We start from the raw sequence: 12,567 nt of genomic DNA, 5'->3' as shown, positions 1-12,567 counted from the left end.
TTTGTGCAAATGTCAATCCATGTTGGCATGAAAAATGCAAAATGAGGCATGCATGATGAGTAGCCCTGTATAAGTCATTATGTCATTATGAACACATCAGATATATAATATAATTCCATTGTATTAACGCATTCTTATACACTTACTGATATGAAGTATCTCACATTGTTGTAAAAATTTGATTACATCTTTTTCATGTCACAACACTGAAGAAATGACACTTTGCTACAATGTAAAGTAGTGATTGTACAGCTTGTTTAACAGTCTAAATTTGCTGTCCCCTCAAAATAGCACATCACACAGCCATTAATGTCTAAACCGCTGGCAACAAAACTGAGTACACCCCTGAGTGAAAATGTCCACATTTGGCCCAATTAGCCATTTTCCCTGTCATGTGACTTGTTAGTGTTACAAGGTCTCAGGTGTGAATGGGGAGCAGGTGTGTTAAATTTTGTTGTTATTGCTCTCACACTCCCTCATACTGGTCACCGGAAGTTCCACATGGCACCTCATGGCAAAGAACTTTCTGAGGATCTGAAAAAAATAATGGTTTCTCTACATAAAGATGGGCTAGGCTAGAAGACGATTGCCAAGACCTTAAAATTGAGGAGCAGCACGGGGGCCAAGACCATACAGCGGTTCAACAGGACAGGTTCCACTCAGAACAGGCCTTGCCATGGTTGACCAAAGAAGTTGAGTGCATGTGCTCAGTGTCATATACAGAGGTTGCCTTTGGCAAATAGACTGAGTGCTGCCAGCATTGCAGCAGAGGTTGAAGGGGTGGGGGGTCAGCCAGTCATACGCTGCACACTGCATCAAATTGGTCTGCATGGCTGTTGTCCCAGAAGAGAGCCTCTTCTAAAGATGATGCACAAGAAAGCCCGCAAACAGTTTGCTGAAGACAAGCAGACTAAGGAAATAGATTACTGGAACCATGTGGTGTGATGAGACCAAGATAAACCTATTTGATCAGATGGTGTCAAACGTGTGTGTGTGGTGGCAACCAAGTGAGAAGTACAAATACAAGTGTGTCTTGCCTACAGTCAAGCATGGTGGTGGGAATGTCATGGTCCTGGGGCTGCATGAGTGCTGCTGGCAATGGGGAGCTACAGTTCATTGAGGGAACCATGAATGCCAATATGTACTGTGACATACTGAAGCAGAGCAAGACCTCCTCACTTCAGAGACTGGGCCGCAGGGCAGTATTCCAACATGATTACAACCTCAAACACATCTCCAAGACGACCACTGCCTTGCTAAAGAATCTGAGGGTAAAGATGATGGACTGGCCAAGCATGTCTCCAGACCTAAAACTTATTGAGCATCTGCGGGGCATCCTCAAACGGGAGGTGGAGGAGCGCAAGGTCTCTAACATCCACCAGCTCCGTGATGTCGTCACGGAAGAGGACTCCAGTGGCAAACTGTGACGCTCTGGTGAACTCCATGCCCAAGAGGGTTAAGACAGTGCTGGAAAATAATGGTGGTCACACAAAATATTGACACTGTGTGATGTATTATTTTGAGGGGACAACACTGTTATACAAGCTGTACTCTTTACATTGCAGCAAAGTGTCATTTCTTCAGTGTTGTCACATGGAAAGATATAATCAACTATTACTTACTTTTGTGAGACTGCATATACATACAAATGTTAACTTAGACACTGGCAACAATACTTAATGCAACAATAACCTAAGCAAAGACAGGCATTTTAGTTTTGTTTCAGTAAATTTATTTTGTTCCTCCACCGAGAAATAAATAAATATACTTTCTGCCAAATAGCATCCCTTTTCACTCCTCGAGTGACTAGTGCCTGACACTCTGGTTTATTGTAGACATTTGTTCATCCATCTCCACATTTGATGTCATTGTGTGTCAAGTGGCAGTATACAAAGAAGGAGTTTCTAAGAGACTCATCCATTCCGTTCTGTCAGGCATATTGTCTTGTCACACTGGATTTTTCCAAGCTCAAGTTAAACTTGGGGTTTATTTGTCATAGAAAGGGCCAAATAAATCTTAATTCCAATTCCAAATAAACAAATCATATTTTATAGAACCAGTCTTGGCTGATCCTGATTCTTGGCTGAGCAGATACATGTGCTATTTTTTTATCAAATGAAGGAATATGTAAAGAATTTGGTTAAATAAATGTAAACAAAATACCCAGTCTGGGGTTCAGGTCCCAGTGCTATGCTGTCATTATAAGGATTTCTTGAATTCTCTCATTCAGTCCCAATGAATAAGCCTAATGTGAGGCCTAATTACCCCCAAAGCATTCCAAGTCCTCAGAATAATTTTTACACTATTAAACTCTTACTGAATTGCCCGTGGCTCCTCTATGATGCCACCAAGTGTTCACACCAGATTTGTAATGCAACAGTAAAGTTTTCATTTATATGGCACAAGCAGATGCTATTGTTTGAACTAGCCTTCTCAGAGAGTGAAGTAAACAAGATTTCCACCTATTGTCAGGTGTAAGTAATAATCAATCAATCCACTGTTTGTTTGTAGATATATTTCAAAGTCTTCAGCAGTGATTATTGCTGTTGGGAGTATCAAAGACCTCGGGGCCCCTCGTGTTTGTTGATCTTACAGGTTGAGCCAGCCAATTACAAGGAGCTGAGCAGCCTTGATGTCTAAACACGTCAAAATTGAATAATGTCATGCCTATAACCAGAGGGCTGACATCAGACAGAGCATATCAGCTGCTTGCCTGTGGGTGGATATGACATCCTCAGGTGGGTGAGAGACTACATTAAGGACAGAGGATGTTAAGAGCTCAGTATTTTCCATCCAATGTCAAGTGATGATAATAAATGAGTCTGAGTCCAATCTGTTTGTTTGTTGACAGGTTTCTTTCACCTAAGAGTTCCTGAGTCTTCTGCAGTGGGATCTGCTGTCGGTAGAATCAAAGCACATGACTTGGACATCGGGAAAAATGCCGAAGTAGAGTACACAATTGTGCCAGGTGATGGAGGAGCCATGTTTGACATCACCACCAATGAACACAACCAAGAGGGGATCATCATTCTCAAAAGGGTATGGAGTCTCAGAAACTAAGACAAAATATTAAACATAAACCAGGAGTTAGCATTAAAAAACAGTATTCCGTGTTGTGGCTAGCACCAACAAATAAAGACAAATAATAAAGTAAAAAAACAAACAAAAAAGACAAGCCCACCTGGTAAATTCAGTAAAATGGCAATTTTACGCTTCGTATAACCCACCAGTACTACACAGTCAAGCGATTATCACAACTTTACCTAGTTGTTGTTGTTTTTTTTGTTTTTTTACATGAATACCTGTTTCATCCATTTATTAATTGCAGTTGTTCCACTTTTCCATTTTCCTGATTGATGTTAAGTTGCCATCAATGAAACTCATGACTTCCTGTGGATTTTTCCCATTAAAATTGACCATTAAAGGGGAAGGCAGGTGAAAAATCTGCTGGAAGACACAAGAGATAAGCCCACAATAAATACTACATGAACCATCAAGAAAGCTTGCTCTGCTCAGGATAATAAAAAAAGCGTAAATGCGTGTGTTATATATATATATATATATATATATAGCCTTCCTCAGCCACTTTGAAAAAGGAGTACTTTCTCGCCAGTGTTACTATTCCAGTGGTGCGACTGTAGATTTACATCTATTTACTAGAGTAACACCATCACTAACATCGTAGAACAAAACAAAGGAGGAAGTAAGTTTGATAAATATTGAGAAATAGATCAAATAACATATATGATAAGATGAAACGTCATACGTATGCAGGTAGAACCTCATTATGTTACAGAATGCTGTACCAGCAGGACACTTGGCAGCAGCAAGGGCTGAACTTGTGATCTTTCAGTGTGTCATGTTGCTCTCTAACTGTTTGTCCCCTTGCTGTCCATGCATTAAAGCTCTGCTCGGAGAAATGGCATAGCTCCCTCTGAGCTCCTGCGCTCTATAAAGCATTCACTTAGAATGTCAGGGCTCATTTACTATGCCATATGTTCTTTTTGATAAATGGATTGATACATACAGTGCATAGTGACCCACAGCAAGAGGTCTTGGTCTTTGGTTGTACTTTCTTTGAGGCACAGAGCAAAAGTATCTCATTTAATACCAGTGTTACCAAATATAGCATTTGTAAGGCCATGATATTGCTCCACAAAATGGCAAGTGGCACAAAAGCACCAGTGATATTAGAGAAATTTATTACTTCTAGCAAAAACCCTTTGAGATCTATCATCTCATTTTCAAGGGGGACCCACAACGGCCAGAGGTGAAAGAAAAAGGACATTATGGCTGCAGTCTAAAATTAGAGGAAGAAATCTAAGTGATCCACACAGTGCAATGAGTACTAATCCACTAAATAGCTAGGCTTTAACAAGACTTATTATACAATCAAATATTAACTTTATCAACCACTGTCTATATATATATATATATATATATATAGATATAGACAGAGAGAGAGAGAGAGAGAGAGAGAGAGATTTGTTCCAAGATTAATTTCATTCTTACTCAAAAGAATATAAGAATATCATGACCATGTCCTTCTGACCTTAGTAGTGAATTAACAAATGATCAATATTTCATTTCATTTTTAATATACCACCATGCATTTTTTTCCTAAACAATTCTAATAATAACCATAGTAATTTTGGGCTAAAATTACTTTTAGTAAGAGCAAGAGCTTCACAACTTCTCCATGGAAAAGCCTGTCTGTGAATTCCTTCATCCATCTTATAGTCAGTTTTCATAATATATTTATGTTTTTGTTTATTAAGTAAAAATCTCCCCATTAACTATCTTCCCTCACTTGTGTACACTTTCTGTTGCGATGCTGTCCTCAGGGTATGACTAGTTAAAGATCCAGCATGTCCACACACCCTAAGGACAAATAAAATCATTCTTTTGGCCACAAGCTTTACTGTAGAGAGCAAGAGCATTATATAATTTCTCTTTGGACATTTAAAGCATTCAGCTCAATGACAGTGGTTTATAATATGCATTTCTGAGTGCTGTGTGGGCAGAGAATGAAAGAGTCTCAGTATGGTCACATTTAGGTTTCAATAAAAGGTGTACACATACTTCTCACTTGAAACAATGCGACAAAAATGGCATTAATATAATAAACTGTATTAATGAAATCATCATTAGACTGACTCTGTGAGAGCTCTGTAGAGAAGAATGTGACTCTCAGGCGCTGGTTTGTTTGCAGGCTAGCCAGGTTAGTAAACAAGACTGTGCAATGTGCTGTTTTCAACAGTTTACAGACTGTTACCTCTCGCTGCCTTTTAGAGCCACCACTGAATAACAGAACTGCTCACTCTTCCATCCCTCTGCCAGCCAGCTATTAAAATACATCCTGTCAGTATCACTTGAACAGCTGTCAAATGTTTCACTCAGTGTCTCTGAATGTACCATGTAACAGTTAAGAAGCATATAATATGAATGTGTTAAAGTTAGTAGGTCTCACCCACACACCAAACTACACATGTGCACACATAAGCAAAGTCTTGTGTACTCTCACACATCGCAGGCAAACATGCACAAATATAAGCTTTCAACCTGCTATTCCTCTCACATTCATTCCTTCATACTCTGTACTGCATTTCCCTTTGGCAGGATGCAGGAGACCCCTGTGGTGAGTTTAAATGCCATTTTTTGTCGGTGCTATTGAGGTTCAATTGAAAAAAGAACTGCAGAGCAATGCTAGTTATCATAATGCAACAGCCTCAAAATGTTTCTGTGACACTGAAAAGGAGAAAAATGTAAATGTCAGAAATTTTTTTTTTTAAGCAGTGCTCAGATGCACGGATAAGATGGATGCCTTTCCTGGTATGAGTTCTCTTCTTATTTTCAGGTAACAAATGTGGGCCTGAAATATGTTTGATTAGTCTTTTCCAAAACACATCCATACAAATGCTTTGTAAGGAAAGTTACAGATAAGTGTATGTTTACCAACAACCCATTTAGCTTTATCACTATGTCACGGTAATTTTGTAAGAGCAAACATAGTTATTTACCCAAACTGGATATCTCATTTAATTTGTTCACTCACATAGCACTATTGGTGCTCTCTGTTGCTGTCATACAATACAGTACAGTAGAAGTTGGGACATCAATTCAGTACACATGCTTAAAGCATTTGAATCAAATTTTTAGCCATAAACAGTATCAATTTTATTTACCACCTAACTTCAAACTCTCTTGATGAAAACACAGGTCTTCAGACATCCTCCGAAACTTTGCAGCTTTAAACTCAAATACACTATCTGAGGACAACAAAATACTTTTAAGGAGTGGTAATATATCTGTTTTGTCACTTGCTGTTTCATTTCAGGGATACAGCATATATTTCATCTGATTGCAGTAAGTAATAGAAAAAATGTGCAGCCAATTCTATCTGTTTTTGTGCCTTTCAGGGTATTTCTGATGCAAGTGTCTAAAATGTTCTTTGGGGGAATGCAAATCTGCATTTGTTTTTCTGATGTATCACAGTGAGGTACTTGTTAACTGGTACATTTTTAGTACATGCCCCAGCACACAAGCACACAAAGGTGTGTGATCCTTTGATCCCCAAAAATATGCAACTGAGAGTGAGTAATTGATTCCCTGCTCAGTGTAAGAGCTCCCTCAGTATGCTCCGTGCTTAAGTATGAACATATGCAAACCTGTGTATGTGTAAACCACGTATGTGTGTGTGAATACATACTCTGTATGTAATGAATGTGAGGAAGGTGCTTATAGTCATGGCTATAGATCATTGTATAGTGACCTTCTCAATGACAGTAATGGAATAACAGAATGAGACAGGAACCAATTATGATGTAAATTAAGGTGGTTATTTACATCATGTATACCCTCGACGGGTGGTGAGGATTCATCTTTGCTCCTATTGTTTTACTTGCAGTGTTTGATGTGCTGCCATATAATAGGCAGTGTGATGTATTCCCTACAGTGGTAGGCTACTGCAAAAAGGCATTGTTAGTGTGGGACATTCTGAGCTCCTTTGACTGGCCAAGCCCCCCCACAGTTTAATTTACTAAACAACATATGTCTCTACCCGTGTGGGATTATGATATTAGCAGGACATGGACAAGTGAGAAAGAGAAGAGACAAAGAATGAGATGTGCCTGGAAAGGTGTAGGGAGTACGTAGCTGGAGATGAAGCCTTTATGAGTTGTTCAGTGTGTTCCCAGAATACTGACCCGCCCACAGACTTGTCTTTTTTCAGATTCGTAGAATATCCCCAGAGACAGGTGTGCAAATGTGTGCAAGCAATCCCTCTCCCTACCCATCTCCCTCTCTCTCTCTGTCTCTTTCTTTCTCTTTTGACTTACCTCCCTCGCACCAACCTCCGAGAAAAAAAAAAAAAACACAGCAGGACAGAAACGAAAGCCACATTGTACACAGAGCGCAGTTTGGCAGACCCCAAATGAGAGACTCAGGAAGGTTGGTTATGATAAGAGGATCAGGCTGAGTAATGGGTTCAAAGGATGATCATCTGTTTCCTGGTCTGCCGATATAGGGGGAGAGGAAAAAAGAGACACAGAGGCATGGAGGGGGTTTGCACATCCCATCTGCAAAACATAGGATTATGAGAGACAATAGATGAATCCACCAAAGAATTCCTAGGGAAATGTGCAAACAAATCTGTGCAGACAAATGTGTGCAGATACTGTACATGAAAAAACATGTGGAATGACACAGCCACATTCAAACAGTGCATGGAGAGCAATAGCACTCCCACACCTTGGAAGCGTCAGCATAATAACCTTGGATTGTGTTGGTAAAAAAAATTTTTTTTATCAGATTAAATGTCGTTTGTCCATTGCATGTTTATTTACCTCCTCCTGGGAGAAGAAAAAACGGCAGATATGCGTAATTGAAATTTGCTTTTCTAAGCTTAGAAGAGCAACATTGTTTAATGACAGCATGTGTGGCATAATATTTGCCGGCTTATATTCAAGGAATCCATTTTATTACAGGACCATCTCCTCAATATACAAAGTGCGCTTAGGCCCCCAGCGGCCACAGTGCATTGAATGAAGAGTATTTGCTGCAGACCTCTGGCACTGCCTCCAAATCCATTGCCCCGGAGTGTCAGAGGGGTTCATAAAACATTGTAGAGAAGTACAGGTGACTTGTGTACTACAAAACTGCTGCATATACTCCTCAACCACTGATTTAATGTAGTACTTAGTGTTAAAATATGTAATAGATGTTCATCATGATGAATGAAAATAACTTGATGGTTGCTTGGTTCTTTGGGTTATTGCTAAGGTGTTGTGAGATGATATTACAGTTACATAGGTGATTGGGGTGGTTTCTATCTCTGTGGTTTCTTAGTTGATGTTAAAGGGGTGGCGGTGGCTCTCAAGGTAGAGTGGGTCCATTCATCGCAGGGTAGGTGGTTCAATCCCCGGCTTCTCCTGTCCACAACACGACAGTTAACCCCAAAAGTGCAATAGACACGCTGTACTTGTATTTACCAGGGTTTGTAGTTTCTATGTGTTTTAGAGTTATAATTTGGGTGTTGCTGTGAAAGGTGTTGGTAGGTAATTGTGTCCAAAATCACTTCCCATTTAAGATATAGTACAATTTAATAACTGTCCACTATTGTATATGAGTGTCTGAATTGCACTATGCAGTGCCCTCATATAGTGTCCATGGCATCTGCACTACATTTTGGTAACAATTCCATATCACATTTTATAGATGCAAAAATGACAGTAGTATGACACAAAACTTGTCAGTGATGACACAAAGTACATTTCTCACTATGAAATAAGTAATAGTGTCTGTTATATAGGGACTACCGAATCACTCTGACAAGTTAAATGTTTCAGCACCATGGACAGAGACAGAAAAAGACAGGGTTTGACAGGATCAGAACAATGGAGGGAGACAGATTATTGCAAATTTAATGAAAACTATATGTTGGATCACTGACTCAAGTCCTAACACACTGATTCCAGACCAGCTTAGATTTTTGTGGTATCATACTAGTATGCAATTGATTGAACTGAAAGCTGATTTGTTTCAAGGTTTTAATCAGGTAACACTAAAAAGTGGCCAATGATTCATCTAGCTTGCATAAGGTGACATTTTTCCCACCACAAAAGAACATTCAAGTGATTAATGTTATAGTGTTGCATGACATTTAAGAAAAGAGCGTGTCACCAACACAGTGCAAAACTGATAAACACTTGCATACAAAACAAATGCCACTAATTACCTGGATTGCCTTCGCTCAAATGTGGCCCATTTTAGACTTCCCAGTCAGAACCAAGTCAGAGTCATTGGCAGAATTGAGGCAGGAACCCTTTTTCATCCTCACTGCCATCAATTAAGGACTTAATTTCACTAAAGCCAGACAGTGACTGCAGTCTAATTTCTCTAATCAGAAATGTCATTACTGGGCTGTTTGAACAGTAAATCATTTCAGAGAATGGAAGCTGTTACTGCGTTTCAGTCTTGATGAGATACTACCAGACAGTAACAAAAAGTAATGGTAAAATGACAAGTAATGAACAAACTGCTAACCTGACTGAAGGCCAGACAACAGTGAGAATTGTTGGTTGAATACTAAAGTCTAGTTTGCAGCTTATATGAGGACACATCGATGCATTTTAAAATGTCCTTACCTTATGATGGTGTCTGAAACATATATGTAAGCTCTACATTTCAAGTGGCTGCATATTAGAGCGGAACTCTGATACCTTTAGTATCCAAGAGCTCATCCAGTTGCATGATACCAACTGAGTCTTGGTCACAGACAGGAGTTGAAACTAATGTATTGATTATAGGTCTGACTGTCCCAGTGGGAGGTGAAATTAGTTATTTTAGACCCTGGTGTGAAAGAAGTTGAAAGAAGGAAACAGTACCTCAGAACAACAGGAGATCCAGGTGCCCAACACAGATGAATAACACCTCACCAAGCAACTAAGCAGGGGGCAATGTGTGTGCATATCTTTGCCAATGTCTGGTTATGCATGTGGTGTGTGTGTGAGTGAAGGAGTACAAAGAGAGAAAAAAAGGAAGAGAGAGAGTGACAAAGAGGTGTCTGAGGTGGTGCTTGGAGTCGATGAAGTGCCTCCTCTCTGGTGGCCTGGGAGGCGTGGGTATAATAGATTAAACTGGTGTCTCAGGGCTCATCCCATGGCTAACCCTGTCCTATTAAGAGTGGCAGTGTGAGTCTTTCACAGTTGCTCCACTCCACACTGCAGTGTGGACAGGGCTGATGGCAAGGCTCTCAGATGGCACTCCACTGTTGTGAGCACTGGGGGGATGGAGATGCTTCGAGGCAGCCAAGGACACAAACTGATGTGACTGATGGCAGCACAATAAAGTGAGCATCTCCTCTCCACAGTGTTTGGACCCCCCGGTATTCAGAGAGACATCAAATGGCTCTCTGGGGCATGTAAGCTTTTCTCTTCTGATGAGCTCATTGGTCTCTGTAGGCTCTGTGGTCAGTTGACTGCTTATGGCACAATGGTAGCTAGAGGTCTTTAGCATTCTTTTGCATGGCAGAGTCTTACTGAACTGTCAGTCAATAACTGCAGTGACCTTATAAAGAAGTCACTCATTCACGAGATGTCAAGCCAGACTCAAACCACTGTATCATAATTGCACATCTCAGAATCTCAGTTGAATTTTACCCTGAAGCAACTTTGCATCCCAGAAATAATGCTAGGACTATTAGAGCTTATTGCAACCCAACAGCCAAGTCTTTAGCTTTTAGTTGATGGTCGCTGTCATGTGGGATCAGGAGGTACTGGCCTCACTAGAATGAAGCATCCAGACTTGCCTTAATGTTGCTGTTTGGAGGCATGTGTTGTCTCAGTTGCAATTAGAAATGTGTGATATTCTAGGCATATTTGGCTTAGCTTTGATTTTCTCTCAGAGGATAAATCATGTGGAGTGTGTTAATGATTCATAAGTGGTATTGTAAATATATAATACTGTGGTAAAATGGATTTAGGACTGCTCTGCATATCAGAGATTAAACAATATTTGTAGTATTTTCACCCTATTTAATCTTCAGCCTCTTCAGGTAATACCTGTGTTCAGCACAAACAAATGATATCAGCCTGCTAATGACTTGCTGTGCTGTGATAATGATTCTTCAAGGGGGAAAGGCTAGATTCACCCAGGGGTGTTGGCAGAAGAGCATCCCCCATATTACAGTGTACGCGCAGCTGAGATTTGAGAAGGATATTGAACTCAGCTATTTTAATACTGAACTGAACACACAAACAAACTGGGAAACCTGCTCAATATGCACATGATCCTGCTTCTCCCATCCCCAAAATAACCATAAGCTGAAAAAAACAGCTGCAACTAACACTTTACACAGCGCAGGGAGCAAGCTGTGGGGGAGGGACCAGGAACCAACCTGAGTATCAAGTGAGAAACAGATTTCAGTTCATGGATTTGCTCTTACTATATCTCAGTATAAATCAACAAGCACATATATTGTTCAGTATTCACATGTGAATCTGACGATTTAAGGACTTTTTAATGGATGTGAAGTATAATACTGTACCTTTGAGACCATGATGCCTTGATTAGTCCCCTGTTCTAAATTAACAAATTCCCTTGGAACATAACAGGTTCAATTGGCAAGAAAAAAAGTTCCTTCATTCAGTATCACTGCCAGTGCAATGAAGGTGCACATTTACATATCAAAGGGTGCTGCACCATGTCTAGAATTTCAAGTGTGTTCTGTTGTGATGTTGAAGAGCAGCAGCACTGACATGAGAGGAACTCGGTCTGTCCTCCTTACAAATTCCTCCGTTGATACACTTCCTTGTTGTGTCCGCAGTAACCCATAAAAGGTGCATAACAATTTAAGCTATAATGAGACACTTCAAACGTGTAATTGAACATGCATAGGTGTGCGCAACTTGTTTAAACATAATATACGTGTGGATATGGGTAATACTTAGTCATACAGCAGTGGTTCGCTTAAGTAGGTCATCTTCGAAGAAGGGGAAAAAACACAAAATGATACATGCAGTCAGAGAATGAATGGACATTTTTTTTCTTCCTGGGAAATTTCCCTTATGGCCTCCAGATCTGATTTGATTCTCCCCAAGTCAAGCGTTGACACATTAGCACGTCTTCTCATTAACTCAGAGTTTCTCATTACCCTCTCCTGGCCCCATTTTATTCCTACTTAACAACAGATATTCCAGACATTCTTGGACCTTCTTGTGTCTCAGACACATTAAAAAGGCAGTGAAGTTATCAACATTACAGTGTTTGCACCCAAACCAGAATATGTAAATGAATCTGTGACGTGTGCTTGATAGTTAATCAAATGGCTTCCACGCATTGTTCCATGGGTGTCAGAAAGGCCTCTCCCTCCTCCATCAGCTGAGGAAATGAGCTGCATTTGTTCCTCCAATGTCATCCCCCTTTCTTTGCTGCTACTGAATGAGTGCCTTTACTAGCAAAAGCTTTCAATCCTGATGAAATTCTTTAGTGTGTACTAGAATGGATGCACACGTCAAATCAAGTAAAATGTTATAATAAGTTGAATATTTGATAAATTATTGTTCAGAA

General features: G+C 40.0%; 1 protein-coding gene across 1 annotated transcript in view; it reads left to right on the top strand.

Annotated features, from left to right (window-relative positions):
* LOC119912725 (cadherin-12-like) overlaps positions 1-12,567 on the top strand; it is a 105,692-nt gene that overhangs the window by 65,986 nt on the left and 27,139 nt on the right. Inside the window, exon 6 of the mRNA XM_038732022.1 lies at positions 2,852-3,039. Coding sequence (XP_038587950.1) covers positions 2,852-3,039 — 188 coding nt within the window. The remainder of the gene's footprint in view (positions 1-2,851; positions 3,040-12,567) is intronic.

Source organism: Micropterus salmoides, unplaced genomic scaffold, assembly GCF_014851395.1.
Source record: "Micropterus salmoides isolate LMB-PRFRI ecotype aquatic unplaced genomic scaffold, ASM1485139v1 Ms_hic_scaffold_1, whole genome shotgun sequence".
In the NCBI taxonomy this organism is placed as follows: Eukaryota; Metazoa; Chordata; class Actinopteri; order Centrarchiformes; family Centrarchidae; genus Micropterus; species Micropterus salmoides.
This window is presented reverse-complemented; position numbering and strand designations above follow the sequence as displayed.